We start from the raw sequence: 19,292 nt of genomic DNA, 5'->3' as shown, positions 1-19,292 counted from the left end.
AAAGAAGAACGAATATACCATAAACTCTATCCAATACTAATAATATAGCACTTTGATAACCAGTATCAAGTAAACTAGTTCTAGATTAATACCCAAGTCCTTTTATAACCAATTGCCAAAGTGAAGGATTGGGAGGGATTTGGGCTGGCAGACCAATATAACCATTGCTTATAACAGGGCATTCCAATCTTAATTAAGTCCAAAGAGAAAAGGATCTGGGCCTCTGTAGCTTACCAAAGTCTTTCATGGATTCAATAACCCATTTCCATGAACGACTACAATCAACATGAATGCATTTCTCATTGGTGTGATATTTGTTTGTTAGTTTGTTTATTTTCCCATATCACAACTAGACAATCTGTCAATACAATAGGTTGATACAAAATGGTGACAATCGAGAACATGAAGAAAAAAGCCCAGTCTTGTAACATGCCTTGGTCAAACGTCTTGAAAGGCAGTGGACACTATTGGTAATTACTCAAGATAAATGTTAGCATAAAATCTACTTGGTAATGAGTAATGGGGAGAGGTTGATAGTATCAAACATTGTGAGAAACGGCTCCCTCTGAAGTAATGCTAGTTTTCGAGAAAGAAGTAATTTTCCACGAATTTTATTTCGAGACCTCAGATTTAGAATTTAAGGTCTCAAAATCAAGCATCTCAAAGCACACATTTTCGTGTGACAAGGGTTTTTTTCTTTCATTATTATCTCGCAACTTCGACGACCGATTGAGCTCAAACTTTCACACTCAGGTTTGTTATTTTATGCATATTATGTTGAGTTACACCAACTGTGAAGACTAGTCTTTAACAATATTACCAATAGTGTCCAGTGTCTTTAAGTCACACTTACAAACTTATCACAGAACAAGTGGAGAACTGCCTCAAATTTCACATCAACAACAAATTAATAAGTCAACACAAAGTTTTTTTCTTCAATATTTGTTTTTTTATTTCATTTCATGATATTTAACAAAATATGATTTAAAGGAAAATCCTCACAATAAAAACATCACAATTGTTCTGTCTCGAGAAGTAAAAGTTAACAGTTATTTGTTTTGGTCATGGTACCATAATCGACAAGTACTAACATCAAATGCTGTGCTCCTATACGGCCGTTTCATGTGTGTGTTTTTATTTTGTATAGAACCCGATGGCTATTTTTCCTCAACAAAAACTGCCGCTAAACAATTAGCGAAACACAAATTTCGAGATATTTAAAGAGCAAGAATTGACATTTTGTTCGGAAAGTTGCCACGTTTTGAATACTTTGTTATCAAAATTGTGTGACGTAATTCGTGAAGAACATAGGAGGTAACAGCAAATAGTCGTCTGGACAGCTTATGAACAGGGTAGGTCAGAGGTCATACTTGTATAAATTTGCGTAGTAATGCCGACAATGTGGAAATTGGGTTCACCTCGATCATTTTTCAAATTGACGGATTCCCAAAATCGGGAATGTTAAAATGATAACTTCTCACACAGTTTGACATGCGCTGACAGCGGAACTGACACTGAAGGTTCTGTTATATCAAACAACTTGAATCGATCAAGCGAAACATTTGCATGTTTTTCACAGCTGAGAGTGCTGGGCAAATAGCTTCATGTTCTATTTCTGGGTGTGTTTCATTTTAACTGCAACAATGGATGTTTTGCTCTGAGAGAAAATCACAGAATAGAAGCACCCAGCGTCAATGGATGTAGTGGTAGGATGACAACGAACAATCAACAGAAAACTGAAAACATTTTTTCCATTACTTAGCCAAAAAAAAAAAAACCTTAGAAAATATGTACACGTATTTTGGTTTCACTAAAATCCAAAACACTTTACAATTATAATAAATACAGTACAGTCTTTACGCAGGCAATGATACGTCTGTACCGGCAAATCACTGTAAACCGACCATAGCTTATTAATACCCTTCAGGCATGTTTGGATGGACTTCCACAAAAAAGCTTATTTAAAGAAAGAAATCCAATATTTAATTTTTCTCCTAGACAAGATTGTTTCAATATTAATTTCTTGAACTCCTGAACTCAAACCATTCAGATTATGTTTTTATGTTGACCGAATGAAAGTCTTTAGAAAACAAAGAAATATTTTCAAAATGCAAATCCGATTGCAGTGAATTAATTTTGTAAGTGTTAAAATTGTTCCAAAAATCACAAATCAGTCATAAAACACGTGCAATTGTCACTTCCCTCAAAGGTAAGTCCGAAAATGTAAACAAAAGAAATAATTTGGCTGCCCAATGAATCACTTGTATTAATGTTTGAGTATAATTGTTACAGGGAGGTGGGAGGTGAAAGAAACTGAAAACAATTGAAATAAAATAAAATAACAGACAAACAAATAAAACGTTTTAAAACATACTAAGATATAACCATGAGTGCGTAGTACTTGTGCAAAAAAAAAAAAAAACCCAAAATAATATTAGTTTAGACTCCCACGGCAAATTAAAAATAATCATGAAATTTAACACCCGGCTCATTTTAATTTTATTTGAAAATGAATGCTTCATTCAATCAGCATTCACAGTCAAAAAGAGTAAGGCCGCAAGGCTCATTCAATTTTGTAAATGCTATTTGCAAGAGGCTGGTCAACTTATTTAATTTTTACTGAAATTGACCGTGAAAACCTACAATAATTAAACAACAAAAACAAAACAATTACCAACAATCGAACATACAATAATTTAATAAAAGCTGAACATAGGCAATTGATGCGAGTGAACACACAGCAACTGTAAAATAATAATGGAGATTTGGTCATTCAACCACCATGCGTTTCATGATTTATGTGTCTAATAAAAACTATAGCACACGTTTGAATCTTGAACTGTCACAAAATGACGTCATTCTTAATCTCTTCAAGGAAACAAATTACCAAGCATGCCGTCTGTCAACGTTTTTTCGCGCCTCTTTTTCCCGCCATTTTCTCTCTAAGGTCCTTTAATTACACAATCGTTCCAGGCGATTGAGGATCAATTAATTTTTTCACCAACAAGTAATTTACAAAACGGCTCAGGGCGAAAGCCGATAATTACAAAATGTGTACGACAAGTCAGTTCGGGATGATGGTAGGTGTTATAGGGTGATTTGAGGACTGGTGGGTGTTGGATGGCGTGAGGGAGAAAGGGGGGGGGGTTAAGAAATGTGTTAGGTTTAAGTGAATGCCACCTCGCAACCTCTCAGCCAATCAGCAGCCGTCAAACAACCGGGCTGCTGATTCAGCCAATTAGAAGGCGCCAAGTAAGGCCATCACGTGACCACGAACACATTGTTAAAAACCCTCCAAAGGACCACGCGGGATGAGTTTTTATTTCCACTTCAGATAATGTTTTTTGGTCATTTTTAGAAGCAGTTCCCATACAGCTGTTGGTAAGAACTATTAAACAGACAATTAAATATGAGTCCAGTTTTTTTTTTACAACATCATAAAATGTAATTCTTGCAATTTTAGTTCACCAAACTGGGGGAATAAAAAACCCTTAAGGAAAAAAGTCGGCGATTCTACTATCGCCAAGATCGAACGGTCGCCAAAGTAATTATTCTCATTGTAGTTTTTTTCTTATGGTTTTGTACTCGTTTGATAGTATGACATGGATAAATAAGTGAAATCCGAAATCCACACACAGCGACTGAGGTTGACTGCCTATAAGCGGCATAGCAAAACCAGCGTTTATGACATTAAGGTACCAGATCATTCCATGAGGAGCCTCGATTAATAACGTTGAGAAGTCCAAAATGGCTGCCTGTCACATTGTCAGCCAAATACTGCATTCACAATTGTTATTATTTTAACTACTAAAATAAGAAAAAGGTTGTTGTACAAAGGCCCTCTGTCAACTAAGATTCAACTTTGACCTTCCTTCTTCCAAGTAAGATTGCAATACACACTTGTTGGGAAAAAGGTACCAACTTCTGCCTTCTTAAACCATCTCACCATTCTTCTTTCATTTGTCTTTCTAAATTTGACCGTCTGGGCAAAACAAAATGGCCGACACTATAGGGCACAGACCTGCTGTTTTCACACTACACTTTCCTTGCAATAAATAAATACCATTTAAAAAACATTTAAACGTGTGTAACTGTAAAACGTTTAGCCAGGGGCAAGTGGCAAATTCCCCTAAGCTTGTTTGTAGACTATTTCAATGTCTTAAAAAAAACATCTCTCTTTTGTAGTAGGATCGAGGTTGTTTTTAAACTGAAAGGTCTACGTGTTATCTAAGAACTAACAATATTTTATGTTTACATCAAAACCAATATAATTTTTGTTTGTTTTAAAGGTGTATTTTGTACAAGGTGAGAATGATGTTTATGCTGGTCCGTTTAGTCCTGCGTATTGACATGCTGATAATGTTGGACTTTGTCTGACTGGATAACTGAAGCTTCCCATTCCGGAATGTTGCTTGGCTTTAAGGCGAAGGGAGGCAATACTACTCGAGCAAGGCTCCCGGTAGACGTACGGAGAGGCCGGCACTGAGGCGTACGGGCACGCCGCAGCCCCGGGTGAATTGTTCAGGTTCTGATGGCTCATCACACCGTTCACCGGTGTCGTTGGGAAACTAGAACTCATGGTAGTCTGTGAGTTGAAACACATGGGTTGGTTGGAGACTCCGGAAAGCGGATTCACTGTGTTCAATGTCCATGGAAAACCTTTAGAACTCAGGGAGTTGGCGGATTTCGCGGCCCAGTTGTTGTAGGAGTACCCGGAGTAGAGCCCATCATCGAACGGTTGCATCAAGCCGTTGAACTGGGAACCAAACCCGTTCTTGAGTTCGTTCAGCTGATTGCGTTCCCTCTTCCTCCACTTGGCTCGTCGGTTCTTGAACCAGACCTGATAAGATACAAAATAAGAAGAGCAAGCACATGTAAATAAACCCTTAATTAAAAATCAATATTAAATCCAGTAGTGAGGGGTGTTCGTTTACATGTACATGACTTGTGAGGGGATTTAGAGCTGGGTGCGTTGGTCGGGGGTGTAACGTTCCTGTTTCATTGAGGCTCGAATTACAGGGTAATATTATCGCCTGTGTCAACTACTCCGAGGTAGTTGGGAGCTAGAGCTTCAATTCCCATCGGGAGGAAAGTAATCATACAACGGCCGGGATTTTGATCGGCGATGGGGTCGGCACGGACGCACCAGCAACGGGCAGCTGCTCCAGTTATAGCGGTGTACTTTGAGACTATTTTTGTGTAAAATGCTTTATTAGATGTTTCATCAAATCCTGATGATGGATTTGGGGGAGAGGGGATGGGGCTGGAAAACGGTAATTATAAAAACAAATCCTAAACAGATTATCAAAGAGTACTTAATTATATTTAGGTAAACAAATTTAATTTGTGTATAGAGCTGGTGGTTAAAGTCGATCGACATGAACAATGCTGAATTTACCATGTGTTTTATATCTGTAACGACGTCCAGAACAACCCAAATTAGCAAGCGATGTTAACTAGTGTTGAAATCATTATAATAACCTTGATAGATGGTTTATAAAGATCACGTAACACCTAACAACATTAGATAAAGACAAATATCTCAAACTTGTTTTAAATTTCGTTTTTTTAGATGACCTTTTAGGCATGTCGGTCGCCATGAACAAACACAACCGCGAAAAACTATATGTTTATAATTAATTTTTACCGACGTAAGACACACATAGTCCAAACGAGCATACCGTCTGGACCCGTTCACGCACGGCGCACCCTATGACCCCAATTCAGGTGCTGGCTTCCGAACGGGATTACGGACGAGAAGTCCTAAAAGTGCAGTGCACTGGCGCTCTTTTATTTGGGATATTTCTTGTAGGTGATCCGACTTACCGATTTTGCAGTAATACATGAACAATAAACAAATGCTGATGTAACATGTAGAAAGTTCATGAGATTAGGTAAGCACGTTTCAGAGAAAACTATAACAATGAAAGTTTTGAAAAAAAACTGGTGATGCTTCTCTCTCTGCTGTATTTAAAGTTCGTAATCGACCCCCTCAGCTCTCAACCCATACCACAAAAACTGCAACCCCATTCCAACCCCTTACCCATAAACTACAACTGTTTACCCGTTGTCCACTGCAACCCCAACCACCCTCATCTAGCCCAACGCTACCCCAACCCGAAACGCACCCAATCCCTACTCCACCCCTAACCCCCAACTAACCCAAACTACAACACATACCACATCACCTATCTCAAAGCCTTATCCCAAACACAAGTATTAAATAAAGTTTTATCCTTTTTAATCATAGCCCTGTACGTATGGTGACCCTTTTTTCAGAATGAATTTGCCCCATCAATACAATTTGCTAAAGTACATATCTGACCCATATTATATGAAACTCATAAAGTTAAAACTATGTAATGTAAATGGTCGGCACGGTCAAACTGCTAAGAGAATTTCAACCACAATTCATCCAGTTTATTTTCCACCATCCATTAACCAATTTTAATAATTCAAACTCTTCCATTGGTGTAAATAAATACATTTATAAAATACCTGTATATTATAATTTAAAAATACCCATACATTTATGTATGCGCAATTTTAATACGACCAGTCGTGGAGTTTTTTCCCTCTCCCAAGGTCTGCACTTTACAGACAGAAAAACTCATATAACTTTCATGACCGTGCGTTGAAAAAAACTCCGCAGCTTGGCTCTTTCACCTTGAGCGATGGACCCAACCCTACCGGCATGATAACAAATTGTCCCCAGCAACTTCTAGGACAGCCCTAGCACAGATCATACTCTCTCCTTGTACATGATAGCTAATTTACACTTAAATCCCCTAAGCGACTTTAAGAGGCAACACTAAATTAAGAGACTTTTTGTGTCATTGAATCCCCGTCTGTCACGGAGTATCAGCGGTCGAAAGACAGAACAACCCCCGGGAGACTTAAAGCCGATAGACCGTACACTGATTTAGCATAACAAGGGTCGAGATGTCTCGCAACGGACGATTTGAGATCCGCCATGCGGCTAAACGGCTAGGCGGGACCTGTGATGCCATGAAAGGCATAGTGGTGGTGTGGTGTGGTCGTACATTGGCTTTTGACATTTTGCTGTTTGGGAACGTGTGTACTTTGTAATGATATTTTAGTTGTTGTGGTTGGAATATTGAGATTTAGTTCAGAGCACCATATTCGAGATTTCAAATCTGTTTTCAAATCTGTTCTTGCAACTCAGCAATTTGGAACATGGTTTCTCATATGAGTAATTGTGTTAAAGTGCTAGACATGTTATTATTGCTAATTATAATAAAACACAAATAATTTATCTAATTGTCTCAAATTTTTGACTCTACTTTTTTGTCGTGTCTTTGTGTGTCACATCAAATTTTTCGAATCTATTGATACGGTTTCCGCATAAACTTTGATTGACACTCAAATTGAACAAGATATTAATGCTACAGTCACGTGGTTTTTTTTTTTTACAAAAGAGGGCATGTAAAGTTCGACTGCAAAGCAATTTAGATGCTAATATAAAACTCGAACTTGTTCATGTCAGGCTTGTATGCTTCGTTGTGAAAGGGCAAGGACACCAAGGCATTTTCTGCTTGCTAAAGGGCACCCATTATGAATGGGACCCTATACGAGGAACTTGTTTATTTCTACTGGGGAGTTTCAAAGGGCACCAAGGCAATGACCAGGGGGCATGGAGGCAATCGTCTTCGTTGCCTCCGTGAAGTATCAGGTGTGTCAAATGCGATTTCAAAAAACATTTTCAGTCGGGAAACATATTATTCCCAAACCGAAAATCACATAATTAAAATGTCAATGTCTGTTGCTGTTACCTACACTTTCAATTATTTGTAGACCACTGTATGTCAGTAGGCTCAATTCCTAAGATGGAGACTATACAATTATTAAAAAAACAAAATTACATGAACAAAAGTGTGTTCAATTTTTAAAATGATACCATTCCACGTGTACCCTGACCTCTGCCCTGACTGGTTATTAGCGGCTTATAAGAACGAAAACTGTCAGTAAATGAACCAATTAGGTGCTAAGCTAATTGGGCTAATTGATATAAGCCGCTAGCAGAATGAAGTTCAACATTTGAGACGCTCCAAACTCATTGAATACAGTACGAGATATTGCCTTTGACGGAGCCCCCAGACACAACAAACACGCAATATGATGTCATACGACCTTTCAGGAAAACGTTTCATGTTCATTACGTACAGCGCCATCATTCTGGTATTATTAATCATGAAACAAGCAAGCTGTTCCATGCATGAATGTGAAGTGATCACAGAACAGTCGTCATGTTCTCATAACCATGTCTGAACTGGCATTGCTAAATTTATGATCGATTGGGCTTCGTAGGTGAAACAGTACATTCATTAAGATAATTACTTTGATGAAGCCTATTAAAAGACATACAAACAAAAGTACAGCGCCCTGGCTGAAATACAACAAATGCTACAGTTTCACAAAGAGATGTTGTCCAATTAATAATGAAAGGTAATATCTTGTTGCAGACACCACAACAACGACAGCAACAACAACAACAACAACAACACAATGAAACAGTGGCACTGAATGAAGGCTTTTTCCGTAATTGACTAGCAAACTATAGTTTACACGCTTTGATGAAGTTAAATGTAAACTTGTTTTTGGAGAAGTAAATTCTATTCCATATTCTAGTTTAGAAGTAAGGGGACTTGTTGCCTTGGATTAGGCAATTTGAGATTTAAAAACCGTATTGAAACAGTTGCTTTTTACTTACAATCTATATTTAGATATCTATTAATAAACTAATGTATTGTGTATTTTTATTTATTTATTTAGCAATTTTGTTTAATATGATTTATTATAATGTAAACATGTTCGGACGAAATAGTATCTCAAAATTGGTACACATAATTTTTTTTATCCAATTTCTCTTTTCTGTATATATTGGTTTTTCATTATATTTAAGAATTACATTTAATGTTTATATTTTTTTAAGAGGGGAGTGGGTAGAAGATGTACTTTGCATCGAATAATTCGAGGGAGGGGTAGTACACAATAAATTATTGTAAAAACTACTCGACTGTCCAACGTTCACGTTTTGTAAGTCATTTATCTTCTGCTTGTCACAATGCCTCCTCATTATTCTTTCATTGTTTGAATCCATTTTTAATGAGCGTCTCATTAGCGAAGGCAATTAACATTGCAGACAAAATGTCGTCACCGTGACGTCAGCAGCTCGGGGGGGGGGAGCAATGGCGGTGATAACATGGTGGCAAGTTTGTCCTGTGAAGACATTTGTGTGTGCAGGATGTGTGTGGTAATTAACCCTTACTTTGTTATCTTGGTCGATAAAATACTTGGACTTAAGTGAGGGATTGGGGGGGGGGGGGCTCTAGTTAGTTTATGGAAAAAACTAAAACACTGCATCGGCAGGATTTTGTGGTTTGCAAACATCACCCTATGCCTAATTCATAACTTGTGGCTTGCGTAATTTCGGGAGGGGATGAGTTGTAGGCTAGATCCCTCTCCCCCATCCCCACCCAACCCCACCCAACCCCACCCAACCCCACCCAACCCCACCAACCCCACCCAACCCCACCCAACCCCACCCATCCCTATCCAGGGATTCCCGACTGTACCGTCTTTGACATTTCAGTCTACCACACTTGGTCTAGACTGTATTATTACTACTACTTTGATCGAATAGGAAAGCAAAATCTAAGGCTACAGTAAAAATGTATAGGATTAAAGACAGTGGACACTATTGGTAACTGTCAAAGACCAGTCTTCTCACTTGGCATGCTTGGTGTATCTCAATATATGCATAACATAACAAACCTGTGAAAACTTGAGCTCAATATTGGTCGTCAAAGTTGCGAGATAATAATGGAACAAAAAAACACCCTTGTCACACGAAGTTGTGTGCTTTCTGATGCTTGATTTCATGACCTCAAATTCTAAATCTGAGGTCACGAAATCAAATTCGTGGAAAATTACTTCTTGCTCGAAAACTACGTTACTTTAGAGGGAGCCGTTTCTCACAATGTTTTATACTATCAACCTCTTCCCATTACTCGCTACCAAGTGTGGTTTTATGCTAGTTATTATTTTGAGTAATTACCAATAGTGTCCACTGCCTTTAAGTGCTGGCATTTTATTCTTTGTCCCTTATTAAGAGTTAATTTGAAACCTATAAATGTCATCAATTGATAGATTTAATGAGCAAATTAAAACAAGTTTTTTGAGTTTTGGCAAGAAGTTTCTGGCTATCCCTAGCGCTTCACATTTTGTTTTTCGTTAAACGCACTTGCGTTTTTCCCCTGGGGTGGTAAACAGCTTTCTACAGATGACATATTGTAAACACTTCTGCATTCCTATGATTAATAATAATAATAACACAAACTAAACTATTAAGTCATCTAAATCCAAGTGTAATAAATCAAACTTGATCCATTTCATATTCGACCTCCACGTCTAGACTAATTCGAGTAATTTCTTGCTAAGCCCAGATCCATTGTGGGAAATAATTATCTCCATTTCGGCCGAGATTGAAACACGGGTTCTACGAAGTATAATTCTTACTAATAATGACACATTACTGTAGTTGCTTTGTGGGGTCGTATTATAAATCTAAAATTCAACCTTGCTCACTTGTCAACCTTATTTCCTCTCTACAGCTCGTCTTTATTTTGAGAAAAGTCGTAAGAGTAAAAAACATTCTTCCATGAACGAATTATCAATCTCAATTAAAAATGGCACCTTCTTCTTCTGAATGAAGAGCGAATGCTTGAGGGATGGAGTTCCAGAGTAGTTAATCATTTGGGTCGAGTTGGCCTTCAGGGGTAAATAACAGTGCTGGGACAAAGACCTACAGCGGAGAAGCAAGGTTGGTGCTTTTGCCGTTCGATTTAATCTCATCCAATAAGGTTTGAAATTTGATTTAATTACATTTGTCATTATTCCTTTTTCGACTCTGACTTGATTGTTCCGTCTGTCGTCTTTGTTGTTTGTCCTGTTTTGTCTCCTTGTTTATTTGTGTGATTGTTCGATTATTGTCTGTATGTTGGGCTCCAAGAGCCTCGGTTCATTGTGAACAGTCAAATACTTTCAAAATGACCAATGATGTCAAAACCCTTTATTTAGAACCTAATGTTAAAGTGTATCTAGAATATGGAATATAATTTAATATTAACTATGCGTCTTTAATATTAATATTTAAACGCCGTATAAATATATTGTTACGGGGTAATAAAAAAATCATGCCAACTGAAAGGAAACCGGCAAAATTTTTAATAATTCAAGTAGTAATTTACGTTCTCTTTTATACTATTTTGTTTCAATTTTTAATGTTTTAAGTATTGTGTTTTTTAGCTGTATATTTTGTAAGGTTTTCACGGCTTAATCCTTGCTCAAGGTGAATTCGTAATTTTTATTTTTCATGTTTGTTTTAATAGTACAACTGTGTCGTTGCACTTTATCAAACAAACTTAATTCTCATTACGTTGGGAAACATTTGATATTGCTTAGGAAGAGTGGATAAGTTGTCATCTCATTCAAAATGAAAACTTCATGTGAACAACTTAATTCTCATCATGTTTGGAAAGTATATAATTGTGTAGTGTTTACTTTTAATTTTGCTTAATAGGATGAGTAGATAGATAATCCTACCATTCATCATTCTATATTACGTGGTTTTATTTTTACGTAAATGTATTTTTATTTTTGTGTTGAGTACCTTGTGGCCTGGCATAAGGCGCTATATAAATACCTTAGTATTAAATATTATCATTAAAAAAGAACTTAATCCACACAACCTGTGAAAATAGTCATCAAAATGACGTTAAAAATTAGCATTAGTTTGTCAATGGTTTTCGTTCTCTGTTGGCATTAGTTTGATTATCTGTTTTGTTTTATTTTATTTATTTATATAAAATATATATTGGAGTGTCTGTCTGTCATGGTTGTTGTTGTTGTTGTTGTTGTTGTTGTTGTTGTTGTTGTTGTTGTTGTTGTTGTTGTTGTTGTTGTTGTTGTTGTTGTTGTTGTTGTTGTTGTTGTTGTTGTTGTTGTTGTTGTTGTTAGTTTTCAATTGTGTATCAACTAAATACACGGGATATTAATATCTAAATATAAATGTTTTTCTTACCCGTACGCGAGACTCTGTCAAGTTGGTCCAAGCAGCGATTTCTTCCCGGGTTGACATGTCCGGGTAGCGATTACGGGCAAAGTTACCCTCCAGCTCTTGGAGTTGCTGGCTGGTGAAATGCGTCCTCTGACGGCGTTGTCTTCGCTTCTTGCTCGCTTCGTTCTCAGAGGAATTCTCTTCGGCGGCGCTGGTGTTCCCGTTTTCAACATTGGTCTCACCTACAATTGACAAGAATGTAAATAAATAAATAAACAAATAAATAAACAAAACAAAAATGGGATTTATTATTTTTGTTTAATCTTAGTTATATTTCTATTTAAGAAATACTTTGTTTTCTCCAAGTAGACAGGCGCCAAACAACACAAATAAAGAAACACTAACAACAACAACAACAACAACTATATCAACAACAGCAAGGACTGTGACATAGTTTAAAGGAACACGTTGCCTTGGATCGGTCGAGTTGGTCTTTGAAAAGCGTTTGTAACCGTTTTTTATAAAATGCATATGGGTAGAAAGATGTTGTAAAAGTAGAATACAATGATCCACACAAACATGCCTCGAAATTGCGTGGTTTTCCTTTTACCTCGTCGACTAACACGTCGGCCATTTATGGGGGTCAAAATTTTGACTCCCATAAATGGCCGACCATGTTAGTTCGCACAGTAGAAGGAAAACCACGCAATTTCGAGGCAAACTTGTTTGGATCATTGTATTCTACTTTTAAAACATCTTTCCAACCATATGCATTTTATAAAAAAACGGTTACAAACGCTTTTGTTTTGACCAACTCGTCCGATCCAAGGCAACGTGTTCCTTTAATGGTGAAAGGCACTATGGCACACATCATTGCGATTTGGGCCCATTTTGTATGTCTGTTAGCATAAACAAAACGAACCCCAAAACAAACAGACAAACATTTCAATTTACATGTCATTTGAAAGCTCCAGTAAACATTGCATTAAACAAAACCAATAACTGACTAATTCAAAAAGTGCAACCTTAAAAGTCATTCTGTGGTTAAATTGTGCGTCTGTTAATTAGTTCCGGTCTACCGTTTAGACCAGTGTCCCCCGACCCGCAAATACTTCTGAATTGTCAATAATAATTCTTATGTAAATACTGAAGTGTTTTCAATCCCCTTTTTTGAGTGTATTCGCACAGCCTCCAAAATAGAGTAGAGACTACCCGCATCACTTGACTCCACTTCAATGACATTTCGAGATTCAAGTGGTCCTTTTATTGAATCCAAAACATCTTTAGTCCTCCAAGGCCCTCTATTGTTACTATTTAGAAAGATGGGGCGCCATCTTGACGATTTTTGTCAATGGTGAGTCAGTGGCTCATTGGACTGGAGGGTGTACGGGAAATGTCTACTTAACATGATCAAACAAAAAGTCAACTTTTGAATCTTAGATTGGTTTGTGACTCTTCAATAACAAACCTTGGCATTTATTTTAAGATTGTTGTTGATTCCACGTTAAGGTCATCTTTGGTCACAAAATTAAAAAAAAAATGAGAGAAAAGAAGTCTATAACCAAAAGTCGATTAATTTTTATAAATTGAATGAAGCCGGTTATGGTAACTATTTGCTTAGCAATAATCAATGTTAGTTAAGCCGATGTAGGTTACCAGCCAGAATACCATAGACTCTGTACACTGATGTGACAGGTACCATTCTCCTTAATTTTTTTTGATTGAGAAAAATTAAATTTTCTTTGTTTTTGCGTCACAAGAATGACCACGCACATAAACATCCCCCACACGCTTACATCAATGGCATGGGTGCGTGCGTGGAGAGTGGAGGGAGGAAGGGTTGGTTTTTTTCACTCCTAAGAGAAATTATGTTGATCAAAATCATATATTATTTTGATCAAATCTAATTGTTCATTTACAACTGTTTCCTGTTTTGTTCTCTCATAGTGTAGACTTCAACCAAAAATGCCACTCAAAAGTCAAAGCGTTTAAAAAAATATAAAGTTGATGAAACAGAAAACACTGGGAACAAAAATAGAGAAAAAATAAAAGTGATTTTTATTATCCCAAGGTCTTACGTGACAAGTGATTGCCTCAAATACAATTACTCACACTCGACAATTTATTTATGGTGTGTTAACGCAACTAGTGTTGTCCAAGTTGAGCCAAGGCTTTAAGACCTCGTAAATCTTTTAAGACGCAAGGTAACTTCTTAAGAGGAAAGACAACATTCAACGTCTTCGAAGTTTTTTTCCCAGTTGCAGTCCAGAAAGCAAATTGACATTCACCGAGGGTCTATTGGTGTTTGGTCTCAAAGAATCATTAATCACTCGCGCTAGCACTTGTCACCTACTCCCAAAGAAATATTGATGACTGAAAACCAAATGGAGTTGTGTCGTTGCGTGTCAGCTCCCTTGGGGTGCTGCTACCACGGTTAGCGTAAAGTGCAAGTACCTATAATGCTGAATGCTTTCACGGTTTTTATTTTCACCCTCCTGTTTTTTTTTAATGTGATATATGCACGCAATGCTCGCTAAATGACATTTGACAACAACTGATCAACGTCAACATCATTTTTTCTTCTATTCTTGTTTGGAAAGGGACAGTTACTCATTCTGTTTCTCCAGATGATAAAAAAAAGTTGTATTTTTAATGAAAGGAATCGTTCACACCAAAGATGAGGAAAAAGTTCACAAATTCGAATCATTCGAATCATTCGAATCTAGAGGGAGAGGGAGAGAATTAAGTGTATTTAAGTTCACAAACTTTTACTTATTTTAATGAAGCGTACATCATTGCTTTCATGAAAACATTGAATTCAATACTCTCATTTTTAAGAACGTTACTAAAAAGGGATGTTACATGATTAAGTTCTTGGAAGAGTACATTCATGCAAATCCTCTGTAGTTTTCATGAAACATGTAGGCCTAATAAGGGGATAGGTCATCGTTGGTTATTAGAAGAGTCGATCATTCCAATCATTAAATTTTCAAGAAAAATATCATAAAGGAATGGCACATAATAGTTTTGGGGGAAAACATTAATTCCAATCCTCCAGTTGCAAGAATTATCATATTAAAATGATCATGATACACCATTGGTCTTCAGAAGAGCCTATCATTCCAACCCTCTTTATCAAAATACATATCACAAAGGAATAGTACATCGTTGGCTTATGAAAGAGTAGGCCTATATTCACAGTCCTCCAACAAACGTGCCGATTATGAACAAGTTTTGAAATTAAAAACTGCAATATTGAACTTTGCTATAATCCAATGCTGTCTTAGACAGGAAAACTTTGTCATGGCGTTAAGAACACTTTTGCCAACACAGCACCATTTGACCACGCATCAGTCTTACAATGGATTAAGCCGTTTTGGACTCTATCTGACAAGTTTTGATTGTCTGGATCGATTAAGGAACATCCCCCTTCTGATTGGGTCCTTACGAAACTTGACACATCACCCTACTCCGAGAATCAGATAACGTCACCAAGAAATCGACCCCTGGAACAGCCGTGTCCTGCCCGGCGAGCAATATGACAACTCTGCTAAGTGGTTCCGAAACCCGCGGACTTTCTTCTTCTTGTTCACTTTGGCTTGATTTAGTCGACAGTGAGTTTAACAGGTTCTTAAAACTCACTTGAAATAGAGTTTCCGGTTTGCTGATCAAGACAACTTAGAGAGAGCAATTGCTTAAGACGTAGGTAGGAGTGAGTTAATTGAGGATGAAGGAGTATTGAGGTGTTGGGTGATGCATTTGGGTGTCTGGGTTGGTAAGGTGGGGGGGGGGGGAACATGTCTAGGATTTATAGACCAATTCCTAAAAGTAGTAACTGACAAAGTTGTGAATCCTCTTTTCTTACCGACATTGGGAAATCATTAGAAATTAGCAGTTTTGATTTGATTTGATTTGATTTGGTTTATTTCAATTTAGTTGACTTGGCTTGAAATGATTCAAACACAGTTGATCTTACATAAACTGATCTGGAGTGTGTTAACGTTATTGGATTAACTCGATCTGTTTGGAATTATGTAACTCCTTTTCTGACTTAAATTCAATTAAAAAACATGGCGATCAATCGGACTGATTCATGTAAAGTCGAATATTAAATTAACTGCATCAGAACTCGTCATATGAAGAGGAAAAACACCAGTAGCTAGCTGTAATAGCATCAGCAGCAATAACAACAACAACAACAACAGCAACAGCAGTAGCAGCAGCAGCAACAACAACACCACGACACAAATACTTTCCAATGTAAATACGTATTTCAATGTCCAAAGATGTAAAATATAATGAAATAAATAAGTAAATAAGTACACTGTTATATCCGTAAACGTTCGTGCCGTCCTCAGAATTACACGGCAAAGATAGTGAGAGATAAGAAACGTTCTACACGGTAGCAACTTCCTTTAGGTTCATCCCGACCTCTTCAAATCCCCCTAAAAGTAATCCCACTTGGCAGAGCTCCCTAAGTGGCTCCCAGCAAAACCCCCTACCCTCCCCCAACTCAACACCGAGGAGACAGCTCATTAAACGAACGAGTAGTTGACAGCGGAAATACTGGGAGGGGAGTTAAGTTGCAGACATACCTAGAACTGATAACATCAGCTACACGTCTTAAACACATAACGAGACATGATGGTCATGTGACAATGTGTCTATCAGTCGGTAAAATTCAAATTTTCCATGCAAACATTTTGTACTAGAGAAATTTCTAAAGACAGGCAAATATTATTTGCAAAATTTGGTGAGACGAAAATGATCCCCGAACCCGGGGTTGCAGTTAAACATTCAATAACTTAATATTTACCTGAAAAACACAACACAATAATCAATTGCTCAAATATGTCCAAACATTATATGCTTTTTAAAAGATTCACAAATCTAATTGTTTAAAGTCCACTGTATTCTGTTGTCTTCATACCTCACCCAATTAACGCACCTGTCTTCATTTCATTGTCTTTTCTCGTGAGTAAAATAGCATCTGTACAATTTGAAATCGGATTTGACCTCACACATCGTGACATTGCAAACACGTGCCACTGGAACATGTAGACTGAAGAAATCAACGCACATCAGGGATGTTAGGTTTCGTGTTTGTGTAATGATTTCTGATTTGATTAATTCCCATTGATATTGCGTAGCAATGCCTTCAAGACAAAAACACGTATGCCGAGTACTGTCTTGTGTACAACACGTGATCGCACCGTCCTTCATTGCAGGCTTGGTGCATTGTGATTCTGTTCACGTGCGTGTATATTTCACGTGTTGGTCAGTCACGACGCAACATAGATTCTCAACTCACGTGGCAGAGCGTATTTTAATTGGGAGACGGTGCACTTTATTAAGTCGGATTTAAGGCAATAATTTGCAAACTGGCCGCATCACAATAACCGATTGAGCAAAAAAAAAAGCATCTCTTGTGATTTAAGTTCCTTCGGTTAGCTCAGGAACAATGGAAAAACAAAACACAAAACACAATCTGAAAAATAATAAGATTGAGGTATGAAAATGATATCGCTATTTGAAGGGTCATGGCCCAGTTATCGGTTCACACTACATATTAAAGGCAGTGGCCACTGTTGGTAATTGTCAAAGACTAGTCTTCACAGTTGGTGTATATCGACATAATGCACAAAATAACAAACCTGTGAAAATCTGAGCTCAATCAGTCATCGAACTTGCGAGATAATAATGGAGAAAAAAAACCTTGTCACACGAAGTTGTGTGCGTTTAGATGGTTGATTTCGAGACCTCAAGTTCTAAACTTGAGGTCTCGAAATCAAATTCGTGGAAAATTACTTCTTTCTTGAAAACTACGTCACTTCAGAGGGAGCCGTTTCTCACAATGTTTTATACTATCAGCCTCTCCCCATTACTCGTCACCAAGAAAGGTTTGATGTTAATAACTATTTTGAGTAATTACCAATAGTGTCCACTGCCTTTAAGATGGTGATTTTAACATCATTACTCTTTTGTTTTAAAGGTCTTGATATCGTCGTCAAAACAAAATAACAAGGGTCCTTGGCTATTGTTCAACAAGGGTAGCATCCACACGACTAGTTGGTTTTTGTTTTTAGTCTGATGATTTTTTTAGTCATTTGAATTTAATCTCTGTGTATTGCTAAAAACGGTGTATTGCTAAAAACGGTAAAATCTACTTAGGTTATCAAGGAAGTTTCGGATGGTCATGGAGACTGGGGCAGTCCGAGTTAATTCTGGAAAAGAAAATGGAAAAACTGTTGCTGAGTTGATGTAATCCCAGATGACGAATCTTTTGTCAGAGGTTTACGCTAAATATCAAAGGTTTGGGTCCTTGTTGATATGACACAAAACACAATTCCCATAGATGTACAGTAAACAAACAAATTTTAAAGATAAGGATGATAAAAAAGTTTCCATATATTACTTGCTGAGGTGATGCAGTTGTTGAGAAATGAGGAAAACAATTTTACGAGAATAACTTTCATCTCATGAGACAAAAATTATTTTAGCATTACAACGGACTCACGCGTCTCTCCTGGGACCGTTGCTCGGTGATTTTCCTTTTTTCCCCTCAATAACTTGACGGCTAATGAAGCTGAAACTTCTACAGGTAAATAATATTACATACATCTTCATTCACAGTGAGTAGGGATTCGTGTCATGGCCAAAAACATGATCTACAAAAGGTATGAAAAGTATCCCTTGACTAAGATCTTATTTATTAATCGAGGCTAGAATGTTGCCCCATCAGTTCTTTTCGATGTATGTTGCCGGGCACTAAGTAATACGGGTTTGGTTTGGCTGTATACATGTACAGACAAATTTAACCTATACAGTCAAAGGCAGTGGACACTATTGGTGTTTACTCAAAATAATTATTAGCATAAAACCGTTCTTGGTATTGAGTAATGGGGAGAGGTTGATAGTATAAAACATTGTGAGAAACGGCTCCCTCTGAAGTAACGTAGTTTTCAAGAAAGAAGTATCTCTCCGAGAATTTGATTTCGAGACGTCAAGTTTAGAATTTGAGGTCTCGAAATCAACAATCTAAACGCACACAACTTTGTGTGACAAGGGTGTTTTTTCTTTCATTATTATCTCGCAACTTCGGCGACCGATTGAGCTCAAATTTTCACAGGTTTGTTATTGTATGCATATGTTGAGATACAGCAAGTGAGAAGACTGATCTTTGACAATTACCAATAGTGTCCACTGTCTTTAA

General features: G+C 37.3%; 1 protein-coding gene across 3 annotated transcripts in view; it reads right to left on the bottom strand.

The window, feature by feature from the left end:
* Positions 1-1,001: 1,001 nt before the first annotated feature.
* The window catches only part of LOC139953082 (pituitary homeobox x-like), a 66,484-nt gene continuing 48,193 nt past the window's right edge, over positions 1,002-19,292 (bottom strand). For all 3 annotated transcript variants that reach the window (XM_071952484.1, XM_071952485.1, XM_071952486.1), the window contains 2 exons: positions 12,104-12,321; positions 1,002-4,840 (listed from right to left, as the gene is read on the bottom strand). In XM_071952484.1, coding sequence (XP_071808585.1) covers positions 4,319-4,840; positions 12,104-12,321 — 740 coding nt within the window. In that variant the 3' untranslated portion in view covers positions 1,002-4,318. The remainder of the gene's footprint in view (positions 4,841-12,103; positions 12,322-19,292) is intronic.

This window comes from Asterias amurensis, chromosome 21, assembly GCF_032118995.1.
Source record: "Asterias amurensis chromosome 21, ASM3211899v1".
Classification (NCBI taxonomy): Eukaryota; Metazoa; Echinodermata; class Asteroidea; order Forcipulatida; family Asteriidae; genus Asterias; species Asterias amurensis.
The sequence above is the reverse complement of the archived record's forward strand: the minus strand, read 5'-3'. Positions and strand labels throughout refer to the sequence as shown.